The sequence below is a fragment of the Chrysochloris asiatica genome, unplaced genomic scaffold (assembly GCF_000296735.1).
Source record: "Chrysochloris asiatica unplaced genomic scaffold, ChrAsi1.0 scaffold00027, whole genome shotgun sequence".
Taxonomy (NCBI): domain Eukaryota; kingdom Metazoa; phylum Chordata; class Mammalia; order Afrosoricida; family Chrysochloridae; genus Chrysochloris; species Chrysochloris asiatica.
The window spans coordinates 18,490,399-18,507,478 of NW_006408545.1; the positions used below are offsets into that span (position 1 = coordinate 18,490,399).

The 17,080-nt window shown below is 41.1% G+C and overlaps 1 protein-coding gene across 1 annotated transcript in view; it reads right to left on the minus strand.

The window, feature by feature from the left end:
- The window catches only part of CCDC162P, a 104,296-nt gene that overhangs the window by 66,502 nt on the left and 20,714 nt on the right, over positions 1 to 17,080 (minus strand). The window contains exons 5-8 of the mRNA XM_006839991.1: positions 16,754 to 16,849; positions 10,193 to 10,348; positions 4,561 to 4,790; positions 1,123 to 1,261 (exon numbers count right to left, since the gene is read on the minus strand). Coding sequence (XP_006840054.1) covers positions 1,123 to 1,261; positions 4,561 to 4,790; positions 10,193 to 10,348; positions 16,754 to 16,849 — 621 coding nt within the window. The remainder of the gene's footprint in view (positions 1 to 1,122; positions 1,262 to 4,560; positions 4,791 to 10,192; positions 10,349 to 16,753; positions 16,850 to 17,080) is intronic.

Below are 17,080 nucleotides of genomic sequence, written 5' to 3' on the forward strand. Positions count from 1 at the left end.
GGACTCCAGGGCTTCTTGGGGCCACTATTAAATAAAGGAAACCAAGCCTATTGCTGGTTGGTTCCAACTCGTGGTGATTTTTATAGGACACAGTTGACTGCCATACAGGGTTTTCAAGGCTGTGATGTTTATGGAAGCATATGACCACATCTTTCTCCTGGAGTGACTGGTGGGTTTGAACTCCCAACTTTTCAGTTAGCAGTCTAACCACTGCGCCACCAGGGCTCCTCTGAGACTCCATTACCCACTGCCATAGAATTGATGCTGACTCATAGGGCTTTCGAGACTGTAAACCTGTACCGAAGCAGATAGCTTCATCTTTCTCCAACAAAGTAACTGGTGGGTTCTAACCACAGGTCTGTGGTTAGCAGCCCAGTCCCAAACCCACAGTGCCACCAGGATTCTATTGTTGTGGGTAAGTGCTGGTCCTAACTTATAATACTCCTGTATAGGGTTTCTGAGAAGCAGCTGGTGGGTTTGAACTGCTGACCTTGTGGTTCATAGTCCAGTGCTGATCCATTGTTGTTAAGTGCCGTCGAGTGGGTTCTAATTCATAGCAACCCTGTATAGGGTTTCCAAGGAGCGGCTGGTGACTTTGAATTGCCAACCTCATGATTCAAAGTAGCCTTGAGGTCAAGTGCTTATTTGTTTGTAGTCCCTGAGTGATGCAGTAATGCCTTTGGGGACTAACAATTAGGTTGGACATTCGAGGCCTCAGAAAAATGCTAGAAGATCTACTTCTGAAAATTCAGCCATTGAAAACCCCACAAAAGCACAGTTCTACTCTGACACAAATGGGGTTTTCATGTAGTTGGATGGCAACTGATTTTCTAATTTGATTAGTCAAAGCTTTGTTGTTGTTGTTAAGTGCCACTGAGTTGGTTCTGACCCATAGCGACCCTATCTAGGGTTTCTGAGGAGCAGCTGGTGAGCTTGAACCACTGACCTCACAGTTGAAACGACTTTGTCGTCCAGCGCTTTAACCCCCAGCAGTGCCTGTTCAATGCTTTACCAATCTTCCATTTACACATCACGTCTGAGAAAAGCACCATTTGAGTCTATCTGTAGTTCTAAATGTTAATGTAGTTTTTCAAAGCAGAATTAAAAATATCTCCTGCATACCTGCTGAGTTTTAATTTCAATTTCTGAAGCTCCTTTCGGGGGAAGAATACACTGATTCTTTATTATAAGTCCTTCAAATTCATCTTCTTTCCCCATCTGTCTGGCTAGAGCTTTCATGCTGGGGTAGAGAATGTCCGTTCTGTTAAAGAAGAGAGATGGAAATTAGCAAACAGGTTTTTCTCATCCAGATTTTCTACTATGTTAGTTCATTTGTGTGTTTCCTGTCACAAGACTGTCACTCATCATTAAAAAACTTCCCAACTCATTCATAGTCACTCACATCCACATCTAAGTTTACCACAGTTGCTATTTTCTTAGTCAACATTAAATCCAAAGGCCTTTTCCCATATAGTACATATAATTTTCAGAATTTAATTGTCAAAATATTGATGTCTTCTTATTCCCTAATTACCAGGAAAACTCTGTCTTCTCATTCAAGGTGTATCTAATTACCAGACAAAGCTGACGGTAAGAATTTCACAAGGTGGACATTTTATGCTGAAGGCAACCTTCTTATGCTCAGTTAGACTCAGGGTAGTGGATTTGTACTTGTCATTGTTGTGATGTGCCGTGAAGTGGGTTCCGACTCATATGACCCTGTCCAGGGTTTCTGGAGCTGTAAATCTTTATGGGAGCAGAAAGCCTCATCTTTCTCCCACGGAACAGCTGGTAGTTTTGAACTGCTGACCTTGCAGTTCGCAGCCTGATTCATAACCACTACACTACCAGAGCTCCTTTTTAGTGAACGTTTATTGGGTACTGGACACATAGCATAAATGATGTCTTTGTTGTCAGCTAAGTCACCCCAGACAGGGCCTGTTGCGTACTATGGAGTCAGTTCCAACTTGTAGTGACCCTATTATGTGCAACAGAACAAGTCACTGCCTGGTCCTGCACTATATTCAGAGTCATTGCTGTCCTTGAGCTCATTGTTGCTGCCACTGGGTCCATCATCTCGTTGAGGCTCTTTCTCTTTTTTCCTAACACTCTCCCAAGCATGATGTCCTTCTCCAGGGACTGATCCTTCCTGAGAACATGTCCAAAGTCTGTGAGATGAAGTCTTGCTATCCTCACTTCTAAGGAACATTCTGGCTGCACTTCCAACACAGATTTGTTTGACCTTCTGACAGTGCATGGTATATTAATTATTCTTCCCTACTTCATAATTCAGTGGCATTAATTCTTCCTTGGTCTTCTTTACTTATTGTCTAGCTTTTGCATGCATAATTGGTGATTTAGAATAACATGGCTTGGATCAGGCACACCTTAGTCTATAAAATGACATCTTTGTGTTTTGTTTTGTTTTTTAACACTTTAAAGAGATCTTTTGCAGCAGATTTGCCCAGTCCCTTGATTTTCTGACTGCTGCTTCCATGGGCATTGATTGGGGAATGAAATCCTAGACCACTTCAAGCTTTTCTCTATTTATCATAATATTGCATATTGGTTTAGTTGTGAGGATATTCTTTTCTTTATTTTGAGGTGCAAGCCATATTGAAGGCTTTGATCTTCATCTGTATTGTAAGTCCTCTTCACTTTCAGCAAGCAAGATTGTGTCATCTGCCTATTGCAGGTTGTTAACGAGTCTTCCTGCAATTTTGATGCCACGCCCTTCTTTGTATAATTCATCCCGCCCACCAGCAGACAGATTGAATCAGTATGGTGTAAGGACACAACGCTGCCATACACCATTCCTGGTGTTAACCCTTTCATGACTGAATTAGTTTATGTTTATTAGATACGGTTGATGAAAGGCTTTTCAGTAATGGAATACTTGCTGCACAATTGAATCAGGTTAAAGCTGCATTCGGTAAAATAGATTTTGATAGCTAGTTTGGGGAAAACATATGTCCCCTTGGACTCCAGAGGTAGGATAGGTGGGGTGAGACATGAGAAAAATCATTTATTTGTAGGAAATATGGAGTAACCCATGAAGGCACTCGAGAATGGCTGCTCTAGTCTCTTCCTTGTTAATGCTGCATTCCAACACCACTTTCTAGACCCCTTGACAGGTAAATGCTTTCTAATCTGCCAGAATTGTATATCATTTGACATCCCACTTACTCCTGGCTTGTTCTTGACAAGAAAGCAGGGTCTTCCTCCTATTCTTTTAATTTTTCCAGCCCACAATAAATTGCCTAAGGAGAGAGCCCGAAGAAAATATTCTCAAAACACTGTGATTTGGTGCCACCAAGTATTTCTTCATTATAAATAGTTACACATGACCCCACAGGACATCAGCACATAACTATCAGTGGAATACTAGCTCACATACCAAGCACAGAGATGAAAAAAAAAAAAAATGCCAGTGTCCTATACATGTACTCCTGGTCATAATTGGATTAAACCATACAGCATCCCCTTGTTCTGTTTCAATCACTACCTCTTGGTCTACATACAGGTTCCACATGAGCACAGTTAAGAAGATCCATTCTTTGTAATGTTGTCCATAATTTGTTATGATCCCCACAGTTGAATGCCTTTTCATAGTCAGTAAAATACAGGTAAACAGCTTTTTGGTAGTCTTAACTTTAGCCAAGATCCAGTAGACATCAACAATGATTATCTCTCTTTCCACATCCTCTTCTAAATTCAGTTTGAAAATCTCCCAGAGTTAAGGACTGAAGCTGCTCAAAGTTCCCACCATCCTATAGACCTAAGGCATCACGTGGAACCATATTGATACCTCTGACTGTAACACAGGAAGTTTCTCAGAGGAGGAGTTCACAGCAGCATCAACTACTCATGTAGTGCTCCCTGGGATCCTATGAACTAAAGAGCTTAGAGTCAGCACAGTGGGGATGCTTCATAAGCACAAGTTGCCAGCGTCAGACTCTGGGTAAAAAATACACCGAGTGCCCAGGCTAAGAGTGTGGGATTTAGGGACAACTGGATTACCATATAAAGCCTACTGAACAGTTGAGTTAAACAGAATGGTTCAGAATAACAAACGCATGTACTACTTTGTGATGAGCGTTCAGGAAAGCACTGTCAGCCTTCAGTGTCCTTTGGCTGGACGCTGCAGAAAGCTGTCTGCCTTTTCTAATGGGATCATGATGCCGTTAACACTGTACTGTGTTGAGTGTGTAACTTTGTATTTGGCTTTAATTTTCTTCTCATTTACCTTTGTAACCATGCCTGTTCCAACTTATAAATTCAACTTAAAGACAGCCTTCAGAATGGCTCTCGTCAGGAACCCAGGGGCTGCATGTATACAGGGGCAGCTTCATGGAGTCCAGCTTTTCTCTGACGTTAATGTAACCTAGGTTCTCTTGTAAATCATTGTAGAGACATTGCCTGGCTTCTACTGGACTCACTGGAACTGGGTGTACTCAGATTGAAGGACCAAATGTTGCCCTCAGAGCAAGGGGCAGGAATTTGCTACCCTCCACGTTCTGCTAATTGACATGACTTTCTGCCTCAGCAAACAACACTCACCCGTAGAGCTCAGAGATGTGTCTGTAGAGAGATGCTGTGTTGATGTCCTGGCCTCGCAGCTTGACGCGGCCCCAGTGCTCCTTCAGCATCTCCAGCTGCTTCCACAGGATTAGGAATGATCTCAGCAAAGCGAGGGCTGGCACTGCATGGCACAAGCTCTCCCGGGCCTTGCAGAGCTTTTGACCACTTAGGAACCAGCTTCTGAATTCTGGCATTTTGGGCAACTCGGGCTGAAAGTATGACAAGCATCCTTCCTTATTGATCATGGTCTTGTGCTAGGCAATCTTTGATATGTTTGTTCTTAAGTGCTGTCCAGTTTATACCAACTCACAGAGACCCTGTATAGTGTTTCTGAGGAATGGCTAGTGGGTTTGAACTGCTGACTTTGTGGGTAGGAGTCCAGAGCTTATCCTACAGTGCCACAACAGGACTCTAATCTTTATATGGACCCCTTTGGAGAATGCTCACAGGCCTGTAGCCCACAGAGTTCACTGAGAGGTTATGCATCCCTCCTGAACAGGCAGTGGCCAGAGAGAATGAAAATGTCTCAATCTCAACTTCTGCTCAGGTCTCGAACCACCCGTTTTTATATAGCTTCCTTATATTTGCATTTAAAATGTTACCTGTCTTTGAACATGTCTTTCATGTTTAGCCTCAGAATCCTGGAAAGAATGTATGCTTTTAAACATACATGAGATTTAAACCCCACATCTCTCCCATGCCTCCATCATGACCTACTATATACTCTGACCTTACATTGGAGATTTTACCCACTTTGTGAGTGGGGAAATGAAAATGTCAGTTTCTCCTATCTCCTGTGGCTTTTCTCATCCTTTAAATGTTAGGCAGAGTTTGAACATTGTGCTGTTTTAAGAACTATCTGTGTGAGATTAAAATGACAGCAGAAATGCTGAAGATTAGAACGGAACTTAGGGGGCAGTGGATCTACATTAATGGGGGAGGAACAACTCGGAAAAGGAGGGTAAGTAAGAAAGTAAGAAGAATGGTTACATAACTTGAAGAATGTCCTCAATATTACTGAATCATGTTGGCTCTGCCATGTGTGTTTTCAACAAGAACAAAAAATAAAGGTTAGGCAGAACATTGCTGTTCATTTGACTTTATTATTCAATATGCAGTTTATTTGAAAATTGTAACTTGCTCATTCATTCATTGAGGCCTTCATTAAATCAGTATTTGTTGAGGGGCTTCTATAAGCCCTGGAAGACACAGAAGGTATTCCAGCCCCTGCTCTCCTGTAGCCAGTTTATGTGAGGACCAGGGTCACCCAGACAGTGACAGAAAACAAACCAGTATCCGGACTCTCCACCTGGCTATAGTGCCTAAGCCACAGTAAAATAGAGCTTTCCTTTGCAGAAGATGGCAAGTTCGAAAATGTTACAACAACAAGGGTCTCAAAGAACATTAGGATTGTAGAAGGCAGAATGAACGACCCAAATCCATTGTCTTGGAGTAGATTCTGACTCATAGTGACCCCACAGAATACAGTAAATCTTTCCAAACGCAGACAGCCTTGTCTTCCTCCTGCAAAGAGGCTGTTGGGTCCCAACTGCCAACTTTTGTGTTAGCCACTAAACTACCAGAGCTCCTTAGGATCAAGACCAGCCTCTGGTAATTGGAGTGTAGATTCATTTATTAACATATCTAAAGGCCTGCCAGCCAGAAGGAAGGCTAGTGAGAGTCTCTGAGGAAGAGTTGGCAAGCAAGACTGGGGAGAGTTAATTCCTTCAGACATTTGGCCTACTTCCTCAACAATCAGCTAGTCCAGATTTTTTGGTTAGCCTTGGGATCCTTTCATCAACTGAAATCTTATGCAGTGGCAAAAATGCCAAATACATCAAGGTCAAAGAACTGGTGACATGGTAGGGGCAGAGTAAAGGTCCCCACCCCTCAAGAGGTTGCCAGGTACCTCTGAGGAGACTCAGGATCCCTTGGACCTCAGCTTTGAAGGCTCCGGAGCTAATCTGTCACCTACGATTTGGTGTTTGGAAGACTAAGACCAAGAGAGAGCACAGAACTGGTGGCATGACTGGGCTAGAAACCCAGGAGTCCTGGTTCAATGGGCAGTAGAAGCCCTAATGCTCCTGTTATCTGTGCGTATCTTGTTGGGTGTTGTTAAGTCAATTTCAACTCATGACACAGTAGAATTGCCCCATAGTTTTCTAGTCTGTAATCTTTATGGATGCAATTCACCAGGTCTTTTCTCTTGTGGAACTAAATTGGTCTGAACAATCAACCTTTTGATTAGCAGACTAGTGCTTAACCACTGTGCCATTAGAGCTCCTGGTGAATATCTTAATACTCTTAAATAAAAACATACACTTAATTAAAATTAAAATAGTATTTTTAAAGCAAACTTGCTTGATTAGTATGCTTATGTTGAGAGGTCTTCTCTATGTAAGTGTTGTAAAGAATGATAGAAGGAATAGGAAACAGAAAAAAAGAGCAAGGTAGGGAAGTGTCAGGAAAAGTTGGTAATTTGTCAGAAATGGGGTCAAAAAAAGGTAAACAAAGAAATCAAGAGTTCAGCATGTTTTTTGAACTTGACATTTCTTGTTCTACACACAGTTTGACAGACGCTTCAATAAAGTATCTGCTTCTGTTGTGATATTTAGATGGCATGTTGAAGGCCACTCTTTTCCATTGTTCTGGAGTAGATACATGAGGCAGTTTCAGCCATCAAGGCACAGAGGAGATCTAGTGGAGGCTCTGGAAAACAGTTTCCTCTTTAACAAGCTAGAGCCCCTCAAGGAGAAAGCTTTTTTGCTTCTCTTTCCTTCTTTTAAGGATGGGGAAGACATTTGCTGACACACCTAGGATGGCAGAACTGGAGTCTTAGAGACATTATGAGTGGCTCCACCGAACCAAACTGCTTCCTTCTAGACACCTTGCTATGGAAGATTAATAAATAAGCTTCTCTGATTTAATTCATGACTAGTGGAGTACCCTAATTGACATAAAAGTAGCATTTATTTAAAGGTGGAAGATTGGGAAAAGCTTCCTAAAAAGAGTGACTTGGAAGTGGAAATCTGATGATTTATAGGATTAATCAGATGATGAGGTAGAGAGTGGGAGGAAATGGAGGTTTTCCACCCAAGGGATTAGCTTGAATGAGAGGTCAGAGGAGCACGTGAGTGTAGTGTATCTGAGAAAATGAGCGACAGTGAAGGCAGAAATACTATCAGAATCAAGTCATGAAAGTCTGGTTAAGGCACATGGAAGCCATAGAAAGTTATTAAGGAGGGAAATGACACAATCAGATTTGCAATGAAAAATGATTACCCTGGTGAATGGACACAGGAAAGAAGGGTAAACATAGGGTATCCAATATAAGGTTCTATCCAGAGCACAGCAATCATAGAAAAGGTTGGTTTGGACTGCTGGTAGTAGCAGGGGGAGGATGGAGAAAGGTAGAAAATTCAAGAGATATTAAAATAATAGGATGATAAATGTTGGTATCTGGTTGTAGGGGATCATAAAGAGGAGTCAAGAATGGTGCCCAGACTGTTTGGTTTAGGCAATTGGGCAGGCAGTGGTACCTTCCACTGTTAGAAAATTCAGGAGGAGCAAGTTTTGGGGGAAGAAAATCAACTCAGTTTGAGACTTACTGTCTTTGAAATGAAACATTCAAGTGGAGATATCCAGTAGGCAATTTCTGAACATATGAATCTCAAAGGTGAGAGATTTGGATGGGAGATATAAATTCTGAAGTCATCATATGTAATTGTCATCAAAGCTGTCAAAGTGGAGGATTTGCTTAGGGAAGGAAGGAAGAGTGAAGCAGCATAGCAGCCAAGTGTGTGATGACTTGGGGCCAGGCTGATGGGCTGCAATTGGTATATTTCTCCTCACTAGCCATGTGATTTGGAGCATGTTACTTAATCTTTCTGAACCTTGGCATTCTTATCTGTAGAATGTGAATAATAAAAATACCTATCTTATGCAATTTTTTGTGTGAGGATTAAGTGAATGCATATAAAGCACTCTGAACAGATTTCAGCTCACAGCTCATAGTGGTTGTCAATAGCAGGCAGAGTATTACGAAGCATAGGGTTTAACTGATGAAGCATAGGGTTTAATTGATGAAGCACCTAAAGCCCATATCATGTTTTAATTTATTTTAAAATGAGGGGAACAGGAACTAGTAGGTTGAATAAAATGCTTTAATACATTTGCCTTTATATTAACACAGAAGCTTAAATACAATTTTTTTAATATTTGAAAAGACAAAGACAAAAGTGCTAAGGACCCATAAATGTCAAAATGTGGCCCTTGTAGTCACAGTGTTATGTGCCATTGGGTCAATTCCAGCTCATAGCGACCGTATAGTGCCAGGGTAGAACACATCCATAGGGTTTTCTAGGCTATAATCTTTAAAGGGGCAGATCACTACGTCTTTTTCCTGTGGGGCAGCTTCTGGGTTTGAACCTCCAACCTTTCAGCGAGCAGTCAAGAACTTAACCATTGCTCCAGCAGGACTTTGGGTAGTAATACTGGTAGTAGGCCAGAACTCTGGAAACACCAGTCTTTTAGGAGTTAGCAAAAGTCAAGGAACCTACAAAGTAGTCTGAGAAGGAGTGGCCAGTAATGTTGGAAGAAAACTAGGAGAGAGTCACACTGTGGAAGCCAAAGCATGGGGGGCTTCAAGAAGGGCACTCTGTGTCACATGTTGCCGTGGGGTCAGGTGAGAAAGGTATCACGTGAAGGTTGTGACAAGGACCAGGCTTCTCATGCCGAGAGTGGTTTCAGTGGTGTGAGGGGGACGAAGATGGACTGTGGGGTTTTTGATGAGATGGAAGGTAAGACAGTAGGGATAGTTGGTGTAGGCATCTTTCCAAAAGTTTGATTCTGAAAAAGAAATTCATTAAATGGGACGTGTCCAAACAAGTCTCTGGTTCCAGATGCACATAAAACTGTTTAAGGTGAAGTTTACCATATGAGGTAGGCTAGTGGCTCTTGATACCTTAGAACTTCAGAGAGACAAGTTCAGAGGACAGAGGGTTTGCCTAGAGGTTCACAGATTTGTGGAATGATGTGATGAGAGCCCACTCTGAAATGTTCACTGGGAACCTCTACCCTAGCCCTCTGGCCTTTATAACGCTAGTCCTACATGTATAACAAGGAGCTCTGGTATCGTAGTGGTTACGAATCGGGCTGCGAACCTTAAGGTCAGCGGTTCGAAACTACCAGCCGCTCCGCGGGAGAAAGATGAGGCTTTCTACTCCCGTAAAGATTTACACCCTCGGAAACCCTGTACAGGGTCGCTATGGGTCGGAACCGACTCAATGGCACTTAACAACAACAACAACATGTATGACTCACCAAGAAAGAGCATTCAGTTGGGTGTTTTATTTGGTTTCAAAGGAACTTCCATAGTCTTTGTTCAATTTTTAAGAAAAAAAAAAAAAAGGATATACCACTGACTTGGGACTTACATTAAAAGAAACGTTTTTAAGTGGCTTTCACAGGGTGCCCTTGCTTTACTGCTGCACAGGTCTAGGACTCACGAGGAGGGGCTGTGATGAGCTGTGGGCTCTCTAACCCATCTCCCCAACAGAAAATTCCTTCATTACATTACAGCACTAGATAGTATGTGGATTACCGTGAATACCTGCGTATTTTTGTCCAATGTGGCTTGCGGTCCTGGAGGACCCTCCATGATCACGTGAGAGCAGCTCAGCATTACATCATCCATTAGCAGTTGCATGCCCACCAACTCTCCATGAGCCACCTTACGGTCATGGTCACTCAGCCCACACAGACATAGCTTTAACAACAACAAAAAAAGTCAATAAAATAGCCATTTTGAAAACTTGTAAGCATCGTTTACATATAGTTTTAGAGGAGAAAAATAGGTCTTGCCGGGCTTACAAACCCCACCCTCTCAATTATTAGGAAACCCATCAAAACCAGAGTAACATTTGTAGCCTCATACATCAGACTTTTTGTTCTGTGTGAAGTACAGAGTTTCCCAGGTCTTAAAACGGCAGTCGCGGAATGAGTAACATTCCTGGGAGGTAACAGGTTTGCACCTATTGCTTTGTTGTTGTTGTTGATGTTGTTAAGTGCCGTCGAGTCAGTTCCGACCCATAGCGACCCTGTACAGGGTTTCCGAGGGTGTAAATCTTTACGGGAGTAGAAAGCCTCATCTTTCTCCCGCGGACTTATTGCTTTAGGAAGACAATAAAGACTGACGTGCTTGCTGCCCAACTACTAAGAAGGGAGGTGTCAGAAGCAAAACTGACCTTGTGTTTGTTTACAGTACCTGGCGTCTGGTCCTCAAAATACACTAACTCAGAGGTTTCAGAGAGTCACAGTCATGCCTCACCCCCCCTCCCCCCTCTCCCCCACGTGGCTGAAACAGGAGCAGAGGTTCTACTGCAAAACCTGTGCCCTCAATTCATAAAATACATATTCCACTTACATGGAGCTTCTATATTCTCTTGACCATAACTTGCTAGGAAGAGTTAAAATCTCACCAACCTAGATCATAAACCAATGCTGAAGCATTTTGACAATTTAGGTAAAATATTTGATGTTTTGTTTTTTAAGGAGGAAAAAGTTTATTAGAAAGTAAGTGTGATTATAAATGTGTTTGATTATAAATGTTCTGGGTTCGTAACCTCAAAATGATTTTAACAGACACATGCACACCAGTCCCTCAGACATGGTCCAGTGAGTTCTGACTCATAGGAAGCTTATGCACAGCAGAACGAAACACTGCCTGATCCTGTGTCAACCTCACAGTTATTACTACACTTGAGCCCATTCTGCTGCCACTGTGCAAATCCATCTCATTGGAGGTCTTCCTCTTTTTTGATGGTCCTCCACTTAACTAAGTATGGTGTCCTTCTCCAAGGACTGATCCCTCCTGACAATGTGTCCAAAGTATGAGAGATGAAGTCTGGCCATCCTGGCTACCAAGGAGCATTCTGGCTGTGCTTCTTCCTACACAGATTGGTTTGTTCTTTTGGCAGTCCATGGTACTTTCAATATTATCCTCCAACACCATAAATCAAATGCATCAATTTTTCTATGATCTTCCTTAATCGTTGTTCAACTTTCACATGCATATGAAGTTACTGAAAATATCATGGTTTAGGTCAGGCGCACCTTAGTCCTCAAACTGACATCTTTGCTCTTGAACACTTTAAAGAGGTCTTTTGCAGCAGATTTGCCTATTGCAATACGTCATTTGATTTCTTGACTGCTGTTTCCATGAATGTTGACGGTTGATCTGAGGAAAATGAAGTCTTTGACAACTTCAATTGTCTCTCCATTTATCTTGATGGGTTTTTTTTTTTTTTTTGGTCCAGTGATGAGGATTTTTGTTTTCCTTACATTGAGGTGCAATCCAAACCAAAGGCTGTGGTCTTTGATCTTCTTAAGTATTTTAACTCCTCTTCACTTTCAGCAAGCAAGGTTGTATCGTCTGCAAGTGGCTGGTTGTTAATAAAACTTCCTCTAATCCTGATGCCACATTCTTCTTCATATAATCCAGCTTCTTGGATTATTTGTTCAGCAAACAGATTGAATAAGTATGGCGAAAGAATGCAACCTTTGGTGCACACCTTTACTAATATTAAACCAAACCAATCAGTGTTCCCTTGTTCAGTTTGAACAACTGCCTCTTGGTCTATGTACAGGTTCTTTATGAGCACAATTAAGTGTTCTGGAATACTTCACAATGTTGTGCATAGCTTGACTACACAAAAGCCTCTGTGTAGTTTATAAAACACAGGTGAACTGATTTCAGCCGGTATCCGTCTGACGTCAGCAATCATATCCCTCGTTTTACGTCCTTGTCTGAATCAGGCTTGAACTTCTGGCAGTGCTCCTTGTCAGCGTATAGTTGCAGTAATTCTTAAATTATCTTTAGCAAAATTTTACGTGCGTGAAATATTAATTAATGATATTGCCAATTTCCACATTCTGTTGGGTCACCTCTCTTTGGAATGGGCACAAATATGATTTCTTTCAATCAGTTGGCCAGGTAGCTGTCTTCCAAATTTCTTGGCATAGATGAGTGAGTGCCTCTAGTGCTGCATCAGTTAATGGAAAGATTTCAATTTGTATTTCATCAAGTTCCAGAGCCTTGTTCTTTGTCAATGTCTCCAGTGCGCCTTGGACTTCTTCCTTCACTATCATTGGCTCTTGATCATATGCTCCCTTTTGCAATGGTTAAACACTGACCATTTCTTTTTGGTACAGTGACTCTCATTCCTTCCATCATTTTTTTTATGCTTTCTGCATCATTCACTATTTTGCACAAATAATTCTTCAATGTTACAGGTTGAGGCTTGAATTTTTTCTTCAGTTCCCTCAGTTAGTGAAATGCTGAGCATTTTCTTCCCTTTGGGTTTTCTAACTGCAGATCTTTGCACATTTCATTGTAATATTTGACTTTGTCACCTCAAGGTGCCCTTTAAAATTTTTTCTATTCAGCTCTTTTACCTCCTCATTTCTTCCAGTTGCTTTGGCATCTCTATGATGGTGACAAATTTCAGAGTCTCTTCTGACACCCATTTTGGTCTTTTCCTTCTTAGTGACCTTTTGCTTTTTTCCTGTATGATGTTCGTGATGTCATCCCAAAAGTCTTCTGGTCTTGGGTCATTAATGTTTAAATTAATCAAATCTGCTCTTCTGGTAGCGTAGTGGTTACGAATCGGGCTGCGAACCTTAAGGTCAGTGGTTCGAAACTACCAGCCGCTCCGCGGGAGAAAGATGAGGCTTTCTACTCCCGTAAGGATTTACACCCTCGGAAACCCTGTACAGGGTCGCTATGGGTCGGAACCGACTCGACGGCACTTAACAACAACAACAGCTCTTCAGATGATCTCTAAATTCATGTAGGATATGTTCAAGGTTATATTTTTAATTTTCTTCAGCTTCAGTCTAAACTTGCACATGAGCAAAGTTTGTTCCACAGTCTGCCCCTGGCATTGTTTTGGCTGATGACCTGGAGCATTTCCCTCATCTCTTCCCACAGATGTAGTCAATTTGATTTCTGTGCATTCTATCTGATGTGGTCTATGTATATAGTCTTCTTTTATATTGTTTTAAAAAGGTATTTGCAATGAAGAAGTCATTGGTTTTGCAAAATTCTATCAAGTGATCTTTAGCATCTTTTCTATCACCAAGGCCATATTTTCCAATAGCTGATCCTTCCTTTTTGTTTCCAATCTTTGCATTCCAATTGCTAGTAATTACCAACACATCTTGATTTCATCAATGTCAGACAGAAGAAGTTGGTAGAATTCTCTAGTTTTATCATCACTGGCTTTAGTTGTTGTTGTATAAATTTTAATAATAGTTGTATTAACTGGGCTTCCTTGTAGGTGTACCGATATTATCCTATCATAGTGTTGTACTTAAGATAGGTCTTGAAATTTTCTTTTTGATGATGAATATGACACCATTCTTCTTTAATCTGTCATTTCCAACATAGTAAACCATGTGACTGTGAAACTGGAAATGGTCAGTACAGTCCATTTCAATTCACTAATGCCTAGCATATCCATGTTTATGTGTTCCATGTCATTTGCTGACAACTTCCAATTTTCATAGATTCATACATCACACATTTCATGTTCTGATTATTAATGGATATTTACAGCAGTTTCTCCTCATTCTGAGGAGAAACTGTCAGCCAATGAAGGTCCTGAAAACTCTACTCCATTTGCATCATCACCATCAACTCTACTTTGAGGAGTCAGCTCTTCCCCATTTGAGTGCCTTCTAACTTTAGAGGCTCCTCTTCCAGCACTATATCTGATAATATCCATCAATATGGTAACTCTTCATCATGTCTGAATATTCAATATTCTGGTGCTGACAGTGTTCCACTGCTATTCATAGGTTTTCAGTGACTAAATATTTGGAAGTAGTCTGTCTCCCCTTCTTCCTAGTCTGTCTTAGTCTGGAAGCAGGCTGATACCTGTCTACCATGGGTGACCCTGGAAGCACAGCAATACACAAGCCACCACAGTGCGATAAACTGACAGATGAGGGATTGACACATGCCCCCTTGTATGGTGACTCTGTATAGTGTTCCCAAGGCTGGAAATATTTTTGTGGATCAGAAAGCCTCATCTTTCTCCCATGGAGCAGCTGGTGACCTCAAAACATAGATCTTCTCATTCACAGCCCAGTGCTTAGCCTATGGAGAAAATCCTATAAGGATCCCATAGGGCAGCTCTTCTCTATCATATAGGGTTGGTATGATTTAAAAATTAACTTAATGATACATAGTAACAACATAAGCCAAGGCCTATAACATGATGCATGATACACTTCATTAAGGGAATGTGTTACCTATTCCCAAAATACAAACATAAATGAACTAACTTGACAACTAGATCCTATGTGAAATGGTAAAAACTCACCTGCCTAAAACTCAAGAAGGGAGTTTTACAAGCTATTTAAAAAGTGGTACTCAGAGCAGTGTCAGAGTACACAATAAGCAAGGTAAGCATAGGCTTACTTTTTAACCAACAGTGAACAACTACACATTTTCAACACATCAAAGATTCTGCTTCGAGGTATGTCTGGCATCTGTTTCTTCCAACCCCACAGCATCTTCCCATAGAATCAAAACATCTTTTCATATTATAATCCCTGACAGAGACAGAACACTCAGCAAGCAAGGCAAGCACAAGCTTACTTATATTTACTTACTAATCTGTAGTGTGGAGTTTCACATGCAGTGAACAGTTTCACCACATGGTGAAACCCATGTGAAACTGTTCACTACACATTAGTAGACACAAATAAAACTGTGCTTACCTTGCTTACTGGGGACTCTGCTCCTGGCTCAGAGCTTCCTCTTTCTGAGAATAAAAGCTTTGCAAGAAATTACTTTTCCAGAAATGTCAATTTTAATTCAATGCATGCTATTAGGAGGTTTTTGATAGTTTCACGTAATAATTTGGCAGGAATTTTAAAGGATTGATACCCAGAAGTGACAAGAGTGCCAAGCAAAAGCAGTTTCATAAACTGCTTGCTGGTAGGGTTTTAAATTGGTGTAGACTTCCAAGTAGGGCAATTTATCAATGTAGTTGTTAAGTGCTGTCAAGTTGGTTCTGACTCATAGCGACCCTGTAAAGAGCTTCCAAGGAACAGCTGAGGAAGTTGAACCACTGACCCTGTGGTTCAAACTGACCTTTCTAAGAATTTATCCTAAAGAAACAATCAGAGAAGCTGAGGTATGAAGCTGTACAGGGAAAGAGTAGTTATAGCATTTCAATTTAGAAGCTATTGAAAGATCCAACATCAGAGGTTTAAATATCTAAATTCTGGTAAATTCCTATGATAGAATATTATTACTTCATTACGTAATGGCACTGAGAGAGATTCTTACTATATCAAATCAAGTGAACAGAATGCACAACTGAATATATAATGTTGTTCAATGTTCCTTTAGAAGTACAAATACAAACACATGTAAGCATAGGGAAGAATGCTGGAAAACTGTGATTGTTTTGTAGTGGTGGCACTATGTTTGATTTTAAAAGCCATTATTGTTAGTTTATGTTTTTAAACACTATTTATGGGGAGGTTTGAACATACACAAAAGCAAACAGCATGAATCCAGGTTTCCATCACTAAGTTCAAACAATCATAAATCTGTGACCAGTTCTGACTTATTCCCATCTGCTCTCCACCTCCATATTGAAGCAAGTTTATGGTTGGTTTTCACGTTGTCCTTAATATTTTTAATTGTATTTTTCCTTTAAAAAAATGAAAATACCACAAAATTTCCTTAAATAACCAGAGGAAAACCATAAACTTAAGAAAAAAAAAAATTATCCTCATGAATCCTGCTTGAAATGTTCTCCTCCTACCACTATTCCATAAGGTAAGTCAGGAGCAACACACTTTTGAGTTGTCAGTCTGGGATTTGTTCCTGGAAGCTCAGAGATAGGAGACAGCTGGCCGCTCTCCCAGATAACTGCTGGTCTTGGGATACCAGAGGAGAGCATGAGTCTCACCTGGTATAGTAAAACATGACTCACCTGTCGGGTTTCTAACTTCTTATCAAACACTCCTTATCTCACAACAAGGGCTTAGAGTAAGAAGGACATGACCTCTGGAGCTAATAATGACAACCCTGCTCTGCAGACTGCAGACTGCATCCAGCTCTCTCAGTGATAAATGAGATGATCTACTTTACCTGCATGTTATATTCCAAGGTATCTGGGCTGCTACTCAGAACTGGAAATGGTCCTCCATCTTCCAGAAATGTTCTCCAAGGGAACAACACAAATGCCTAAAACAAAACAAAACAAAAACAAACCCCAAAACAAATAAACATGATTATGTTGTGCCATGGATTGTCAGAAGAACAAACTGATCTGTGCAAATGTGTGTTGGAAGAAGTACAGCCAGAATGCTCCTTAGGAGCCAGGATGACCACACTTGTCTCTCATACTTTGGACATGGTATCAGAAGGGACCAGTTCCTGGAGAAGGACATCATGCTTGATAAAGTGGAAGGTCAG